Source organism: Capricornis sumatraensis, chromosome 10 (assembly GCF_032405125.1).
Source record: "Capricornis sumatraensis isolate serow.1 chromosome 10, serow.2, whole genome shotgun sequence".
NCBI classification, from domain to species: Eukaryota; Metazoa; Chordata; class Mammalia; order Artiodactyla; family Bovidae; genus Capricornis; species Capricornis sumatraensis.
In genome coordinates, this window is record NC_091078.1 from 29,374,607 (window position 1) to 29,393,832 (window position 19,226).

Below are 19,226 nucleotides of genomic sequence, written 5' to 3' on the forward strand. Positions count from 1 at the left end.
TTAACCCTTGGCAGGCATTCCAAACCTCTGTGACCAGCTTGGTTTGTTTCTTAGAACTGTAGAAATAGAGAGGACTCGGTGTGTGCTTGCCATCCCCCAGCGAGTATGTGGACTTCATCTGTATGTTTCTTGTCCCATTGCCAGAAGATGCTGGTATTAAATCCATCTTTTCTAGTGGTAGGTCTTGCCTCATGGCTTCTGCAGTGTTTGGGGTGTCCATGAGTCCCATAAATATTCTGGGAAGGCACCAGAATTGGCCCCTCTGTTATTGATTAAACATATATACAGATGTATTCTGTATCCCACTGTAGATACGTAAAGATGGGGTGTTAAAAATATGACTGTGCTTTTTAAATTTCCCCCATGCTACCTTTTGAGAATTAAAAGTATAATGGATTATGAAAAAATATCTGAGTGCTATGTGCTTTTTGTCCATAATAAAGACAAACCAGACATGGATACATTCTGTTTCAGAGGGATTTTTTCATATGCAGTATTAAATATTTTCATAAAAACCTCAAAAGGTACCAAGACTTAACATCCCATGGAAAAAGTGTACTCTTCTTTCTAAATGCTCTTGTGAAAGTATTTTTAAAGTTTGCACATTGTGCATAATATGGCATAAAAACTGTATTACTTCTTTGGCTCGTTTGCCATGATATATCGTGCATGAGAAAATGTTTTCAGTTGCTTTGCTTGCTTATGGTAACCATGAACCATATTTCTAGTTTTTTTCCCCCTTTGTGTGTGTGTGTGTGTGTACACATGCATTCTAAAATCATTTCATATTATGTTTCTTTTTTTCTTCACCAAAAGGAATATACTGCATGGAAAAGATCAATGCAAACATTCCTTTTCTTTTTTTTTTTTTCTTTTAAAATTCTGACTCAGAAAATTTCTTGCTCTTATTGGCTTTTTATGGGTGTGAAGCATAACCGAATTGTGCATGGAAGATGCAAATTTAAAATCCAGTGGCTTCACAGTTTGCACATCAGTTGCCTGTCACTTAAAAGTTATTTTGGATTCTGCATGAAATAGGCTTGAGTGGTTTTCTAAAATAAGAGTTTTAGAGCATTTAATATATAGCTATGTACATTGATACGGCTCTGAGTAGGTGGCATCTGTATCACTGAGAGGTTCAAGGAGAAGGAATATTAGAAATTACTGAAATGAGAGTTATATGGTTGTGCAGAACAAATATGTACCTATACAGGCAAAACAGAAAGGCTACTGATATTTCTAAACCAGCACATAAGAAAGTCAATAGGAAGTAAGCGAACAGTTTTCCATTGTGGTTATTTTTCTCATCATTAATTCTTTCCTCATGTTTTTTATTTTTCATTGTTGGCCTATTGGTTGCAATGTGCTTTTTCTGTCTTTCATTTCACATTGCTCTGTGTTTTATTTAGTTTAATTTTTAACCTTGGATTAGTTGCGTCTATAGAATTTTTTTTTTTCCTCTTAATTGTTCCTTTTGCCTCTTCCATTCTGAATCATGCAAACAATTGTACTTGCTTTTGTAATATTTCAAAGTTTACTGACCAATTTTTTTCTCTGGTCTCTCTGTTTCTCAACCATTTTTGTTGATTTTTGTGTTTGATTTCATTTTAAAATTTAAGAAACAGTTGAACGGAGTGCAGGAGCAACAAGATCCCTCCCCACCACTTACTCATACAAGCCATTCTTTTCTACAAGACCCTACCAGTCCTGGACCACAGCTCCGATGACAGTGCCCGGGCCGGCCAAGTCAGGCTTCACTTCCTTGTCAAGTTCTTCCTCTAATACGCCATCAGCTTCCCCATTAAAATCAATATGGTCTGTTTCGACTCCTTCGCCAATCAAATCCACATTAGGCGCATCAACTACATCTTCGGTTAAATCCATTAGTGACGTGGCATCTCCAATTAGATCCTTTCGGACAATTTCTTCACCAATAAAAACAGTGGTGTCACAGTCTCCATACAATATCCAGGTTTCCTCTGGCACCCTGGTTAGAGCTCCCACAGTCACGGAGGCCTCACCTTTAAAGGGGCTGGCATCCACTTCTACATTTTCCTCTCGAACCTCCCCAGTGACTACCGCAGGATCTCTTTTGGAGAGGTCGTCAATTACTATGACACCCCCTGCTTCCCCCAAATCAAACATTAATATGTATTCTTCGAGTCTGCCATTTAAGTCAATTATCACATCAGCAGCACCGCTAATATCTTCACCTTTAAAGTCAGTGGTGTCTCCAGCTAAATCAACAGCTGATGTCATTTCATCAGCTAAAGTTACAATGGCCTCTTCTCTTTCATCACCGGTGAAACAGATGCCTGGACATGCAGAGGTAGCTTTAGTCAATGGATCTATTTCCCCTCTGAAATATCCATCATCTTCAACGTTAATTAATGGATGCAAAGCCACTGCCACATTACAGGAAAAAATTGCTACAGCCACAAACTCTGTGAGCTCTGTGGTTAACGCAGCCACTGATGCGGTTGAGAAAGTGTTCCCTTCCACCACAGCAATGCCATTTTCCCCACTCAGGTCTTATGTTTCTCCAGCACCATCAGCTTTTCAGTCTCTAAGAACTCCTTCTGCAAGTGCACTCTACACATCCCTTGGGTCATCAATATCTGCAACTACCTCATCTGTAACTTCATCGATAATAACAGTGCCAGTATACTCTGTAGTCAATGTTTTGCCAGAACCAGCATTAAAGAAACTTCCAGACTCTAATTCACTTACAAAATCAGCAGCAGCCTTGCTGTCGCCCATTAAAACATTGACTACGGAGACACGTCCTCAGCCCCATTTCAATCGAACTTCATCTCCAGTTAAATCATCTTTGTTCCTTGCACCGTCTGCCCTTAAGCTGTCTACACCATCTTCTCTATCTTCCAGTCAGGAGATATTAAAAGATGTGGCTGAAATGAAGGAGGACCTAATGCGGATGACTGCAATACTCCAAACAGATGTGCCTGAGGAGAAGCCATTCCAACCTGAACTCCCCAAAGAAGGGAGAATCGATGACGAAGAACCTTTCAAAATTGTCGAGAAAGTAAAGGAAGACTTGGTGAAAGTTAGTGAAATCCTTAAAAAGGATGTCTGTGCAGAGAAAGGACCACTCAGATCACCAAAGAGTGACAAAGGACACTCTCCTGAAGATGACTGGATAGAATTTAGTTCAGAAGAAATAAGAGAGGCAAGGCAACAAGCTAGCGTGAGCCATTCTCCATCTCTGCCAGAGAGAGTGCAAGTCAAGGCAAAGGCCGCCTCTGAAAAGGATTACAACCTGACCAAAGTTATTGATTACCTAACAAATGATATCGGCAGTAGTTCTCTGACAAACTTAAAGTACAAGTTTGAGGATGCCAAGAAGGATGGTGAAGAGAGACAGAAACGAATTTTAAAACCAGCAATTGCCCTGCAGGAACACAAACTCAAAATGCCTCCAGCCTCCATGAGGCCTTCCACCTCTGAGAAAGAGTTATGTAAGATGGCCGATTCCTTTTTTGGAACAGATACTATTTTGGAGTCTCCAGATGACTTTTCTCAACATGACCAAGATAAAAGTCCCTTGTCTGACAGTGGCTTTGAAACAAGAAGTGAAAAAACACCTTCAGCCCCACAAAGCGCTGAAAGCACTGGTCCCAAACCACTCTTCCACGAAGTCCCCATCCCTCCGGTCATTACAGAAACAAGAACTGAAGTGGTTCATGTTATCAGGAGCTATGAGCCCTCCGCTGGAGACGCTCCCCCGTCCCAACCAGAGGAGCCCGTGTCACCCAAACCTTCACCTACGTTTATGGAACTGGAACCAAAGCCCACCACGTCTAGCATTAAAGAAAAAGTCAAAGCGTTTCAGATGAAAGCCAGTAGTGAAGATGACGACCACAATCACGTTCTGGGCAAAGGCATGCGTGTTAAGGAAGAGACTCACATCACCACAACCACCAGAATGGTTTATCATTCTCCACCAGGCAGTGAAGGTGCCTCTGAGAGAATTGAAGAGACCATGTCAGTGCACGACATCATGAAAGCCTTTCAGTCCGGTCGGGACCCTTCCAAAGAACTGGCAGGTCTGTTTGAACATAAGTCGGCAGTATCTCCAGACGTTCACAAGTCTGCTGCTGAAACCTCAGCCCAGCACACAGAGAAGGACAGCCAAATGAAACCCAAACTGGAGCGTATAATAGAAGTCCACATCGAAAAAGGTAACCAGGCTGAGCCCACTGAAGTCATTATTAGAGAAACCAAAAAGCATCCAGAAAAGGAAATGTATGTATATCAGAAAGACTTATCCCGGGGAGATATTAACCTAAAAGATTTTCTGCCAGAAAAACACGATGCTTTTCCTTGTTCAGAGGAACAGGGTCAGCAAGAAGAAGAAGAACTCACTGCTGAAGAGTCATTGCCTTCTTATCTGGAGTCTTCCAGAGTAAACACTCCTGTGTCCCAAGAAGAAGATAGTCGCCCTAGTTCTGCTCAACTCATATCCGATGACTCTTATAAAACACTGAAGCTTTTGAGTCAACACTCAATAGAATACCATGACGATGAGTTGTCAGAACTAAGAGGGGAGTCTTACAGGTTTGCTGAGAAAATGCTTCTGTCAGAAAAGCTAGATGTGTCTCATTCTGATACTGAGGAATCGGTTACAGACCATGCAGGGCCCCCTAGCTCAGAGTCTGATAAGCGGGCCAGAGAAAAAGTAGTCACTGCCCCCAAGAAAGAAATGCTCTCCAAAATCTATAAAGATGTGTCTGAAAATGGTGTAGGTAAAGTGTCTAAAGATGAGCATTTTGATAAAGTGACAGTGTTGCACTATTCTGGCGATGTTAGTAGTCCAAAACATGCCATGTGGATGCGCTTTACTGAGGACAGATTAGATAGAGGTAGAGAGAAGTTGATGTACGAAGACAGGGTGGACAGGACCGTGAAGGAAGCTGAAGAGAAACTGACTGAAGTGTCACAGTTTTTTCGTGACAAAACTGAAAAGCTCAATGATGAACTGCAGTCCCCAGAGAAAAAGCAACGCCCTAGAAATGGCAAAGAATACTCATCCCAAAGCTCTACCAGTAGCAGCCCTGAGAAAGCACTGCTGACGGAACTGCTGGCATCCAGTGATGAGTGGGTCAAGGTGAGGCAACATGGCCGCGATGGACACAGCATCCCCAGGGCCGATGAGAGGAATGCAGCCCATCTGCCCAGCAGCCCAGAGATGGTTCCTTCCCAACAGACTGAGGACAGCAAGTCCACAGAGGAAGCCAAAGGAAGTAGTTCTCAGAGCAAAGAACCAGAAGGGCCCCAATCTGGGTTTCAGCTCAAGCAATCTAAACTCAGTTCAATTAGATTAAAATTTGAACAGGGTGCACAGGCCAAAAGTAAGGACGTTTCTCAAGAAGACAGAAGGCCAGATGGCCAATCCAGAATCCCAGTTAAAAAAATCCAGGAAAGCAAGCTACCTGTCTACCAGGTGTTTGCTCGAGAAAAACAGCAGAAGGCCACAGACCCCTCAGATGAAAGTGTCTCTGTGCAAAAAGATCTTACAGTATTAAAAGCTACAGATGAGCATGCCGGGAGCAATGAGATGGTTGTAAATGATTTTGGTTCTGATGATGTGAAAAAACAGAGGACTGAAATGTCAAGTAAAGCGATGCCTGACTATTTTTCTGAGCAACAGGCTAAAGACTTGTCTTGTCACATAACCGCAGACTTAGCAACAAAGGGACCATGGGACAAAAAGGTCTTTAGAACGTGGGAAAGTTCTGGAGCTGCTAATAATAAGTCACAGAAAGAGAAACTTTCACATGTGCTTGTTCATGATGTAAGAGAAAATCATGTTGGTCACCCTGAGAGTAAAATTGTTGACCAGAGGGATGAGTTTTTGTCTGTGACTGAGAGAGAACACAAATTGTTAACTAATGGCTCTCTCTCAGAAATTAAGGAAATGACTGTAAAATCTCCCTCCAAAAAAGTCTTATATAGGGAATATGTTGTTAAAGATGGGGAGCATCCAGGTGGCTCTCTTGACCAGCCTTCCAGGAGAAGTGAGAGCTCGGCGGTGTCGCACATCCCGGTCAGGGTTGCAGAGGAAAGGAGGACACCAGCTCCAGATATTCCTGATGGTTTTTGTGAGCAGTCGACATTTCCAAAACATGAACTGTCGCCAAAGTTATCCCAGTCAAGTATGACTAAAGAGACAGTTGAGACACAGCACTTTAATTCTATAGAAGAGGAAAAAGTAACCTATTCAGAAATCAGCAAAGTTTCAAAACACCAGAGTTATGTAGGCTTATGCCCGCCTCTCGATGAAACAGAGCTCTCCCCGACCAAGTCTCCAGATTCTCTAGAGTTTAGCCCAGGAAAGGAATCGCCCTCTAGTGACGTATTCGACCACAGTCCCATTGATGGATTGGAAAAAGTTGCACCACTAGCCCAGACGGAGGGAGGGAAAGAAATAAAAACTTTACCTGTTTATGTCAGTTTTGTGCAGGTGGGAAAGCAGTATGAGAAGGAGATACAACAAGGAGGTGTAAAAAAAATCATAAGTCAGGAATGTAAGACAGTGCAAGAGACCAGGGGAACCTTTTACACAACTAGACAGCAGAAGCAACCTCCTTCTCCTCAAGGTAGCCCGGAAGATGATACTCTAGAGCAAGTTTCCTTTCTAGACAGCTCTGGGAAGAGCCCTTTAACCCCAGAGACGCCCAGTTCAGAGGAAGTGAGTTACGAATTTACGTCTAAGACACCAGACTCGCTTATAGCTTATATACCAGGCAAACCCAGCCCAATTCCCGAGGTTTCGGAGGAATCTGAGGAGGAGGAACAGGCCAAATCGGCCTCCTTAAAGCAGCCTGCAGGGGAGGAGATGGCTGCTGTCGAGCGTGAAATGCCTGACAGCGTGAGCAAGGACTCTACCCAGAGACCCAAAACTAACAGAGTTGCCTACATTGAATTTCCCCCTCCTCCACCGCTGGATGCAGACCAGATGGAGCTGGATAAGAAACATCCTTATCTTCCTGAAAGGGAGGTTGACATGATTGAAGTCAGTCTGCAAGACGAGCATGACAAGTACCAGCTGGCCGAACCGGTCATCAGGGTGCAGCCACCCTCCCCAGTTCCTCCTGGGGCAGACATCAGTGACTCCAGTGATGACGAATCCCTTTATCAACCAGTGCCTGTCAAAAAATACACCTTCAAGTTAAAGGAGGTCGACGATGAACAAAAAGAAGGGACAAAATCCAAAGCCTCTGCTGAAAAGGCTTCCACCCAGAAAGAATTAGAAATGAATGGATCTGGAAAAGATACTGAATTCGGCCTTGGCCTTGATTCACCTCAGAATGAAGCTACCCAGAACGGGAACAATGACCAGTCCATCACAGAGTGTTCCATTGCCACCACAGCAGAGTTCTCTCATGATACGGATGCCACAGAGATCGACTCTCTGGATGGCTATGACCTGCAAGATGAAGATGATGGCTTGACTGAGAGTGATTCTAAGCTCCCCAGTCAGACCCTGGAGCTGAAGAAAGATATCTGGAACATGGAGGGCATCCTGAAGCCAGCTGATCGCTCATTTAGCCAAAGCAAACTCGAAGTTATCGAGGAGGAGGAGGGAAGGTTGGGACCAGATGAAGATAAGCCACCTCCTAAAAGTTCTCCATCTGAAAAGACTCCTGATAAGACTGATCAGAAGTCAGGGGCCCAGTTTTTCACACTAGAAGGCAGACATCCTGACAGATCAGTGTTTCCTGATACTTACTTCAGTTACAAAGTAGATGAAGAATTTGCCACTCCTTTTAAAACAGTAGCTACCAAAGGTCTAGATTTTGACCCCTGGTCTAATAACCGAGGAGATGATGACGTGTATGACAGTAAATCACGGGAAGATGAAAATAAGCCATTTGGTCTGGCTGTGGAAGACCGCTCTCCAGCAACTACCCCCGATACAACACCAGCCCGCACGCCAACTGATGAAAGTACCCCAACTAGTGAGCCTAACCCCTTCCCATTTCATGAAGGAAAAATGTTTGAGATGACTCGCAGTGGTGCAATTGACATGAGCAAGAGGGATTTTGTTGAAGAGAGGCTCCAATTTTTCCAGATTGGTGAGCATACTTCTGAAGGGAAGTCAGGGGACCCGGGGGAAGGGGATAAAAGTACGGTCACTGCCACACCACAGCCACAGGCAGGGGACACCACTGTAGAAACCAATCTAGAGGGAAATGTAGAGCCACCTGCAGTGGAACCCAACCCCAGCATCCCGACCAGCGGAGAGTGTCAGGAAGGCACAGCCACTAGTGGCGCACAGGAGAAAGCAGCAGCAGCCACTAACTCCTCTAAGCTTGACCCCAAGTTGCGCACGCCTATAAAAATGGGAATTTCTGCGTCCACCATGACCTTGAAGAAAGAAGGCCCTGGAGAAGTGACAGATAAGACAGAAGCTGTGATGACCAGTGGTCAGGGATTAGAGAATGAACCTATAACGGTGATTTCAAATACAGCCAATAGCCACATGGGCGTTAGGCCCCAAGAAAAACATGATTTTCAAAAAGATAACTTTAATAACAACAACAATTTGGATTCTTCCACTATACAGACAGATAACATTACAAGTCACGTAGTTCTGACAGAACATTCTGTACCCACTTGTACCACAGAGAAAGCTAATCCAGTGAAAAGCTCATCAGAAAAAAAGACAGGGCTACTGCAAGGACATTGTGTGAGAGAGAAACAGAAAGTTCTTGGAGAGCAGCAAAAGACAAAGGAACCAATAGGGATTAGGCGAAAATCCAAACTTCCCATAAAGGCCACTTCACCAAAAGATCTCTTCCCACCACCAGATCATATGCCAAACATTCATGTGAGTAAAATGAAGCAGGTTAGTCAGTCTGAGAAAACCAAAGGCCTTACTGCTTCTTCATGTGTAGATGTGAAGTCCAGAATTCCAGTGAAAAACACACACAGGGATAACCCAGGTTCAGTTAGAAAACCATGTGCCACACAAAAGCAAGGGCAGCCAGAGAAAGGCAAGGCCAAACAGCTTCCATCCAAGTTGCCAGTAAAGGTAAGACCCACCTGTATCACCTCCACCTCCACCTCCACCTCCACCACCACCACCACCACCACAGTTAAAGTCAGGAAAAGTCAGCTTAAGGAAGTATGTAAACATTCCATTGAATATTTTAAGGGAATTAGTGGTGAGACCTTAAAGCTTGTGGACCGCCTCTCTGAAGAAGACAAACAGATGCAGTCCGAGTTGTCCGATGAGGAAGACAGTACCTCAAGAAACACGTCGTTGTCCGAGACTTCCCGGGGTGGCCCGCCTTCCGTTACAACGAGGTCTGCTAGAGATAAGAAAACAGAGGCAGCACCTTTAAAATCAAAGAGTGAAAAGGCCGGCAGTGAGAAAAGGAGCAGTAGAAGGACTGGTGAGAATGAAGGCAGTCAGGTCTCTCGAGCACTCTTTGCTCACATCCTGGAGAACGAGCATAGTTTGTAAACACTTTCCAACGTGTAGACCCTAGTGCATGAACTGTTGTGATTGCCTGTGGAGTGACTTAACCGTAGTTCCTCATTCTGTCATCGTCATCTGTGTGTGCTGTCTATATACTCTTCTTTCCTTCCTTTTAACCCAACAACACTATAGACAGCTAGGGAAGCATGCTGAAGATATTGGTGTCATTCAAGATGAGCAACTTTTTTTTTTCAATGTGCTAGTGCATATGATTCTGTCAAAGTAAAAGCACAGATGTTGAAATGCCATCGTGGTGTTTTCACCCCCACGACACTTCTGTAGCTATTGTCAAGTAGCTAGCTCGTCAGCATGTTGAATTTCATTACATCGAGCATCCATGTAGTCTGACATTTGGCCTGATGTAGGTGAAAATCAAGTGAGTCATGTAAAAGAGAAGTGTTCATGTAGGTGATTAGGACACATCTCAGTGTACAGTGTTAGCATCAGTCTCTCTGTAAAATCTGAGTACTGCTAAAAGCAATTTTCCAGTGTCGTGTCTTTCTTGATGATTATTTTAATTAAGAAATTGTAAATCGTAGGTCCACAGAGTCCATGTGAACGGACAGATATCAGGATGGCAATAGTAGCCGATCACCTGGGACTCAGTTGGACAGGTAAGTGTGTATACACCTGAATGAAATTTCTTAATTTGTCTTTTTCACAAATAGTTTATTTTTTTAAAAAAGGAATAAAAAACATTTTTAATCACTCATAATTCTATCTACCCAGAGTAGATAATACCTTGTATACTGTGTTTTTTTCAAAGCTTTTCTATGCATATACACTATAGAATAGAAAATTTAAATTTATTTTACCTTAAGTTTGAGCACTTTCTTCACAGTGCCATTTCTGGTAATATAGGGTAAACTTTTACCTAATGGAAGATTTGGGGGCATAAAGGAAAATATACCTAAAGGCTATAGTTTTTAAATAATACAAAATGTGGAAGCATGGTTTATGCCCTTAGAGTAGCTCTCTTAGGCAACAGTTCAACTAATCCATGCCTAGGTTTCACAAAGTTTAATCATTCATGAGTCACTGTCATGATACACACACATTATTTATAAAGCCTACAGACATACACATTTTATTTACCTGAAACTTGTAAGGAGACTCAGTTTTATGCTCAAAGATTTATTTAAAAGGAAATCTTACGTCACTTGTTTTCCCTCCAAATGCTTCCTTTTGTGTTTAATAATCTCACTGATCTCGGGGCCTCCTGGGTCTTCACTGCTGTGTGGGTTTCTCTCCAGTTGAGGCTGCTCTCTGGTTGCTGGGCCCAGGCTGCAGCGGCTCCTCTTGTTGCAGAGCACCAGCTCCAGAGCGCCTGGGCTTCAGCAGTTGTAGCTCCCGGGCTCTAGAGCACACAAGCTGAGCTGCTCCAAGGCACGTGGGCTCTTCCTGGATTAGGGATTCAACCTGTGTCTCCTGCATTGGCAGGTGAATTCTTTACCACTGAGCCACAAGGGAAGCCCATTATATCACTGTGATAATAGAAAACAAGGATCATTTTCAATAACTATGTACACAACAAAACAAAGGATGACAGTTAAGTTTTGAATTAAATTTTTCAGAAAAAGGATACAGATAAATGAATCTATTCAATTTACAAAAATAGTTGGATTCTGTGAAACAAATGAAACTTTTTGTAATTGGTGTGCAGAAAAGGGATATTTGGCTTGATTCCTCTTCACTTAAGATGAAGATAAGGCTCTGTGTCAACTGGACAGTACTGCTTTGTATTCTGATGTTAACTGGGCCCCTCAAATCCTACTTTACATGAATCAGAGAAATTTTAAATTTTATAGATAGTATGTATTTTTTTTAATGCACAGCCAAACAACATAAAAGTTAAACATAAGTAAATGTTAATTACTGTCATATTTAAAGTCATCTCGCATACTATCAAGGACAGACATTCTCAAGGAAGTAATTATCTATACTGTCGAAAGGGAGGTTATGAAACTAGATCGTGGCACAAAAGGTCACCTACAGTTATTTTTTTCCAGTGCCCTGAATCTTGCACCACCCACCCTCTCCATTAAAAGGATTCCTCTCCTTCTGCCAAGCCTTGCCCTAAGGCCCATTGCTACTGACCTAACCTAGTGGAGCTCTGGAAGAAACAGGGGATCTGAGTAATCCTTTGCAGACTATTAAGAATTAATAGCAATTCATCATGTATAAATATGTATGAACATAAAATAATAATATTTATATTTTCCGGGTGGCTCAAACAATAAAGAATCCTTCTGCAATGCAGGAGATGCAGGTTCGATCCCTGTGTTGGGAAGATCCCCTGGAAGAGGGCACGGCAACCCATTCCAGTCTTCTTGCCTGGAGAACCCCAAGGACAGAGAGAGTCTGGCGGGCTACAGTCCATGGACTCACAAGAGTTGGACTATAGTCCATGGGGTAACAAAGAGTCAGACATGAAGTGACTAAGCATGCATGCATATTTTAACACTGGACATTATAATCTGAAAATATCCTGGAGCTAATGTTGGTTTTGTAGTAGTACTTGCCCATAACTATTAGCTTATTTTCTTTAAGCAAAACTAGTCCTTAGTTTTTCAGAGTAAACTTTAGGAGACTTGACATGAAAATAGAGAGGAAACATAAAGTCATAAATTTTGTAAATTCTCAGTGACAATGTCTTTGCTCTTCACTGAGTCTCTAGACAAGGATATGGTTTGGTCATGAGGACAATAAGGATTACTATCCTTAAGACCCAAAGAGATAAGGAACTTTAAAAAAATTAACTTTTCTAATTTGAATTACCATATACACAATGAAGATTATTAAGAAAATTAGCATTTAGAAGGACAAAATTTAAATCCATCCCTCAGAACTCCTGTTAACAAGTAGCAGTGTACTTTGATTTTTTTAATAAATAATTTTGAAAATGTTCTATACACAATTAATTTTCTTTTTATTTCTTTCTGATCTTGGTTTAATGGATAAGTAACATCCAGCACACGTACTTTACAATGATGTTTTGCTGTCGGTCACAATGTACTAGTGAATCATGAAATAGATTCAGGTTTTGCTTTTTGTTGGTAAAAGGAAGAGAAAATGTGTATCCCATGTATTAAGGCTAGTTCAGTTCAGTCGCTCAGTCGTGTCTGACTCTGCGATCCCATGAATTGCAGCACGCAAGGCCTCCCTGTCCATTACCAACTCCCGGAGTTCACTCAAACTCACGTCCATCGAGTCATTGATGCCATCCAGCCATCTCATCCTCTGTCGTCCCCTTCTCCTCCTGCCCCCAATCCCTCCCAGCATCAGAGTCTTTTCCAATGAGTCAACCTTCGCATGAGGTGGCCAAAGTACTGGAGTTTCAGCTTCAGCATCATTCCTTCCAAAGAAATCCCAGGGCTGATCTCCTTTAGAATGGACTGGTTGGATCTCCTTGCAGTCCAAGGAACTCTCAAGAGTCTTCTCCAACACCACAGTTCAAAAGTATCAATTCTTCGGCGCTCAGCTTTCTTCACAGTCCAACTCTCGCATCCATACATGACCACTGGAAAAACCATAGCCTTGACTAGACGGACCTTTGTTTTGCTCTAATAAGATGTAGTTTCATTTCTAGAAGCACCCTACAGGCTGCAGGCTGTAATCAGTTTGCCAGCCACTGCATTACATTAGTTAACTCTTCTTTTGTTCAACACACACCTTGTTTTCAGTTTTTGAGAAGGACAAGCCTACAGTGGACATTCATGTATGTAAATAATTGTCTACAACCCTGTGTATTGTCACCGTAGATTTCTAGAAATGAAATCATTTGGCCAAAGGATATAGACTTTTTTGAGCCTCTGAATACATTTTGCCAAACTGCTGGAAAGGTTCTTAAGCAGGATAGAATCTCGGCTAATTCTTTTTCCATGGATTTTCCCATTTCTTTTTATAATCACTTAAGGCTAATACACATCTGATAGATTTTTTTTTAATTGTACAAAAAATGTACACTGAAAGGTAAGTCTCCCTCTCATCTTTGACTCCCAAATTTCATTCCCCCAAGGCAGCTATTTGTATCATATGTATCCTTCCAGGGATAACTATCTGCATTTACAAGATTGAGTGTATGGCTGTATACACTTAGTTGGAAAGAAAGCTTATCTCCCTTTTATTTTTTACACAAATGGCAGCATATCATAGACAGTGATCTGGCTTTGAGTCATCATTTAACCTCCCAAGCAGCACTGATGAAACTTGAAGTCATATAGAATAGAGTATTATGTGAGAAAAAGATCTATTTCATGAATATTGCCTAGAGAAAAACCCTACTGGCTTCTCTTGTGGCATGTTTATGAAATTGTATATCCCTATCTTATCCATGGACGGAGGAGCCTGGTAGGCTGCAGTCCATGGGATCGCTAAGAGTCAGACACGACTGAACAACTTCACTTTCACTTTTCACTTTCATGCATTGGAGAAGGAAATGGCAACTCACTCCAGTGTTCTTGCCTGGAGAATCCCAGGGACAGGGGAGCCTGGTGGGCTGCCGTCTATGGGGTCACACAGAGTCAGACACGACTGAAGCAACTTAGCAGCAGCAGCAGCAGCAGCAGCAACTATCTTACAGGCTTCTCAGGTGGCGCTAAAGAACCCACCTGCCAATGTAGGAGATGGAAGGGAAGCGGGTTCGATCCTTGTGTCAGGAAGATTCCCTGGAGGAGGGTACAGCAACCCACTCCAATATTCTTGCCTGGAGAATCCCATGGACAGAGGAGCCCGGTGGGTTATAGTCCATGGGGTCATAAAGAGTTGCACAGGACTGAAGCGACTTAGCACACCTATCTTATATGAAGCTTGCTTCAAATTGCAGATAATAATCTGGCTAAATTAAAAGAATCTATCAACATCCTCTTTGAACAGATTAAGAATCTTTATAAAATGATCTCCAAAGGAAATCTGATTATAACCAAGGAATTACCTCAAGAGAGAGAAGTCACAACCTGTGTATTATCACTACTTTGCTGTGAAATCAAGTATATAAAGATTAATGCCCAAGACTGTACTTGGGTTTTACTATAGAATTCTTTCCCCCCCCTTTTTTTTTTGCGACAGTTAAGCATTACTTTTATAAAATATATGTGATAAAAGTATAACATGAAATCTTAGTAACTCTTTTTCTTTTCTACAGAACTGGCAAGGGAACTGAATTTTTCAGTGGATGAAATCAATCAAATACGTGTGGAAAATCCAAATTCTTTAATTTCTCAAAGCTTCATGTTATTAAAAAAATGGGTAACCAGAGACGGAAAAAATGCTACAAGTATGCTGAAACTATATTGCTTTAACTTTCAAAACTGCCTGTGTCTAATATTTCAGATAAGCCTATTGTTAAGAAAACCACAGTGATCATAAAATAATTGCAGGTCTTTGGAAGTTATACTTGTTTAATTTCATGCTAACATTCTAAACTTCTGTCTTTAGGGAGCTTTTTATGAAGCAAGCAGGAGGGGATTTTTGCATTTTGTCTGTAGTTCTGTGACCATCATAAATGGAAATATAATGCTAGCTGTTCAGTTATGAGGTCGTGGTGGGAAACACTGAAGTTACTGCTATGGCCAAAAATGGAAGTGCAGGAAAATGGAGACGGATAGGACCAAAGCATTTCAGCCAGCCTGCTCTGTGATGGCAGAGACCTCTCCAGTGTTCCGGGGTTTTGGGTGGTTTGGTTTTGTTGAGGTGGGGGAAAGAGTGGTGTGTATATTGTGGCAAATGCCAACCACAACAATGTGCAGTTATTGTGGGCTTGCCTGTGTCAGCCTGAGCTTAGTAAGTCATTAAAATGCTAAGCATCAAATACTGAGGTGACCTATTTTGACAGTCTAATGGGAGGAAAGTGTTTAAAGTTTTATGAGTTCCCCTTATAACTAAAAGAATCTAGCTCTTTTGAGGCCCATCTGCTCTGCAGCTTACCAAGATGGAATGAATGTTGCTGCCATCACACACAGCTTCCTAAAATGCTTCCTAAGACCCTAACATCTTTCCCGAGAGCTACAAGCTTTCTGAGTCCTCCGAATAGTGAATAGTGCAGAGCTGGAGTAAGGAGCATCTAAAATGTCAGGAGGGTCAAGAAAGCCATACCTTCATGTGAATATTGTGAGGATGTAAAAGAAAATAATGTAATTGGGTTTTCAACCCTTTTTTTTTTTTCATCCTTTTTCAGCGGATGCCTTAACTGCGGTCTTGACAAAAATTAATCGAATAGATATAGTGACTCTGCTAGAAGGACCAATATTTGATTATGGAAATATTTCAGGCACCAGAAGTTTTGCAGATGAGAACAATGTTTTCCATGACCCTGTGGATGGTAATTGAATTTAGTGTTCATATTTACTTAATCATTTGGTAAAATTTGAAAGTGCAGTAGGACAAAGTAGTCATGTAAAACCAACTAAATTGTGATTTGCTTGACTTAATTTCTCATTTTCACAGCTTATTCTCTGCCACAGTCTGCAAACAAACACTCTGTTAGAACAAACTTGATAAATGTCTGTTATATAAAATACAAATAATGAGGTATAAAGGCATAAGTTAACTGAAAGAGTTGGTATCTTAAGTATTTTATATGACCAAATGGAAGAGCATTTAATATCTAGAGAACATGTTGATTTGTCACTTTTTACATTAACCTAAAACACAAGAAGACTCTTCTAAAATTGTGTGTTATTATACAAATTGTTAAGTAAAATGCTTAATTACTGTTTTGAGAACCAATTATTTAAGCATGTGCTGAAAGAGGCTAATATATCACTCAAGAAGCTGTTTTAGTTATTTAGCATTATTTTAACTTCATAGGCTGCCATTTTTTGTTTGGCAAAACCTTATCTGTTGTGTATGATGAGGTAGCATAATTTCTAATTCAATGAGCATAGATGTCACCAATAATATAATAATTCCTCTTTTATATTAGCTTAATTTATATAATATTGTCATTTTCCTTCATTTTGTAAGTTGGGGCTTTTTTTTCATCAAAGTATTAAGAAAAGTATTATAAATATGTTTTTCAAGATGTTCATCTACCTTCATAAATGGAAATTTATTCCTATAATGAATTTTGAGTAAAAAATGATTATGTGGAGGCAAGAAGAGGAGCTAGGGATATTTTTCTATTATTTCAATTTTTGAAAAATATGGTGATTATTCTCCCATTTTTAAACAGAAAAGTTAGCCAATAATCAGTAACTTACAAATCTGCACATATGACAAAAGATCTCAAAATTCTTAGAAAGTTTCTGCTGACTCAAGTCAGTCAAAAATTTAAAGTGTACCTTGTTATCCCCGTAACATAAACATGTGGGTAATAATGTCAAAAGTGGTTTCTTTTTAAGTTTATAAATACTACAGAACCTGGGAAAAAGCTCTCTTCAAGGCTTTGTCTTATAGGTGAGACCATTTATTGGTGCCCAGACTCCCTGCACACGGGATAAAGATAGACCAGTGTTATATCAAAGGTTGAATTATTGCCAAACCACAACTTATAGAATATTTTAATATTCTTTATTGGGAAATTTAAGAAAATAGTTCTAATAAACAAGATAATCAAAAAAACAATGAAAGTATTTAATAGAATTGAAAGTCTCACTTAATTTTAACATTTTAGAATCAGAATATTATTAAATTTATAAGGACTTTCTGTTGCTACATCTTAATATTTTACATTTCCTATTTTTAAAATTCTTAGGAAAATTTAGGAATGTTTATGAAGTCAACTTTATTTGTGGAGATTATAAACCTCATGTATTCTTAGACAAATTTTCAACAACATTTTGGTTTATGGATGACCATAACATAAAAAATGTTCACAACCTATAGCAAGTTGAATTTACAGCCAAAGCTAAATTGATATTTACCTTGGACAAATGGAAAAATTATACTTCAGTTTCGTAGACCAATAAGTCAGAAAATGTGCCTGGTTGCCTTTTTTTCCTGTCTCTCCTCTTTGCTGAACTTGTGTGAAACTTCCTTTCCTCACCATGACCAGACCATTGTTGACTTCTCTCTCTGCTGAAGGAGAAAAATAACTGCCTTAGTACACACAGCAAGGTTTAAAACACGGGCATTGCTCCCTCCTTCCCCTTTGGGTAGGCCGGTTAGTAAACCTCTGTGTTTCACAGGATTGTCATGAACGTTCAAAGGCTCTTTGCAAGTGGTTCTCCTCCTGTCTGTTGTGTATCATTTCTTTTTTCTCTTTATTTGATTCGTGGTTCTGAGTGGATCCCTTTCACCAAGACTTCCATACATACCCAACCTTTTCATCTCTGTCACATTATGATACCTGAAAAGCTTACATGGAGTCTTTTCTACTTTATCTGCCTTTTAAATCCTTTTCCTAACATCTTTCTAGATTTTTTTTCACAGTGCTACTGCTCTAAAATCGAGTAGTCAGTTCTTTCCAAAGATTAAATTCATTTTTCTTTATTGTAAATTCTATATGAAATAAGTAAGAGTTAAGAATTCAGTAGCATCACTCTTATGTACAGTTCTTAAGTTATAAGTAATTATAAAAATTGGTTTCTTACGGTTTGTTGTAGTCAGTCCACCACAATGTGGATTGTGCATGCGAAGAGTACTGATAGAAAGGTATTAATTTGGCCATGGAATAAATGTATCTTACATAATGACAGCTGACTTTATATTGGGTTAAATTTGTGACTGTAAGTTACTGTATTAAAATTACCAAAATCAATGGAAACAATTTATATCTTAATTAACTAGTATTCTATTTTATAGTAGTTTGCCACTAGTCTTTTATTTCATTATATTACAAGCATTTGAACTAAACCAATAAATATATCAACACTGTTCTGTAATTCATCATACATTTTCATAACTAATATAATTTAAGTCATTCCATGTGTTTCTGTTTGATGTGCTCTAATTCATTTCAGTCAGTCCAAATGTACTGTCTTCCATAGGTTATCCTTCCCTTCAAGTGGAACTGGAAACTCCCACAGGGTTGCACTACACACCTCCCACCCCTTTCCAGCAAGATGATTATTTTAGTGATCTCTCTAGCATAGAATCTCCCCTTAGAACCCCCAGTAGACTGAGTGATGGGGTAGTGCCTTCCCAGGGAAGCATAGAGCATTCAGCAGATGGACCTCCAGTTGTAACTGCAGAAGACACATCCTTAGAAGACAGCAAACTTGAAGACTCAATGCCTTTAACAGAAATACCTGAAGCAGTGGATGTAGATGAGAGCCAATTGGAGAATATATGGCTGAGTGAGTATCCTCAATACCTCGGAAGGATGGCTGGGGCCCCAAAAGATGTTAAACCAGCAGAGCCATTGAAACAGACTAGAAAAGCAGGAGTAAGCTCTGAACAGCAAGAGAAAGGAAAATCTGGTCCTGATGAGGAGATGACGGAAGAAAGACTCATATCTCTGTGTGAGGACATCCAACTTAAAGAAGGAGTAGAGTCTGAGGGGATGACAGAGGAAAAAGCACAGGCTATTCTTAAACGTGTTCAGCAAGAAGAACTGGAAATGTCTTCAATTGCAGGTTGGCAGAACGAGACATCAGGTGGGAACCTAGAGTCCCCTGCTCAAGCTCGAAGAATAACTGGTGGGCTACTAGATCGACTGGATGACAGGTATGGCTCTGGGTCAGAAAAAGGAAAGTGAAATGAAGGTTACGTGTTAGTTTATCTATTTATCTATCTATCCATCCATCCATCCATCCATCCAGGCCAAACAGCTTGTAGGATA

The 19,226-nt window shown here is 40.6% G+C and overlaps 1 protein-coding gene across 2 annotated transcripts in view; it reads left to right on the plus strand.

Moving 5' to 3' along the window:
* Positions 1-19,226, plus strand: part of ANK3 (ankyrin 3) — a 375,510-nt gene that overhangs the window by 319,305 nt on the left and 36,979 nt on the right. The window contains exons 37-41 of one of the 2 annotated variants that reach the window (XM_068982038.1): positions 1,626-9,419; positions 10,045-10,119; positions 14,649-14,780; positions 15,681-15,824; positions 19,021-19,111. In XM_068982038.1, coding sequence (XP_068838139.1) covers positions 1,626-9,419; positions 10,045-10,119; positions 14,649-14,780; positions 15,681-15,824; positions 19,021-19,111 — 8,236 coding nt within the window. Of the gene's footprint in view, positions 1-1,625; positions 9,420-10,044; positions 10,120-14,648; positions 14,781-15,680; positions 15,825-18,432; positions 19,112-19,226 lie in introns of both variants that reach the window. The other variant, XM_068982040.1, reaches the window with a different exon arrangement.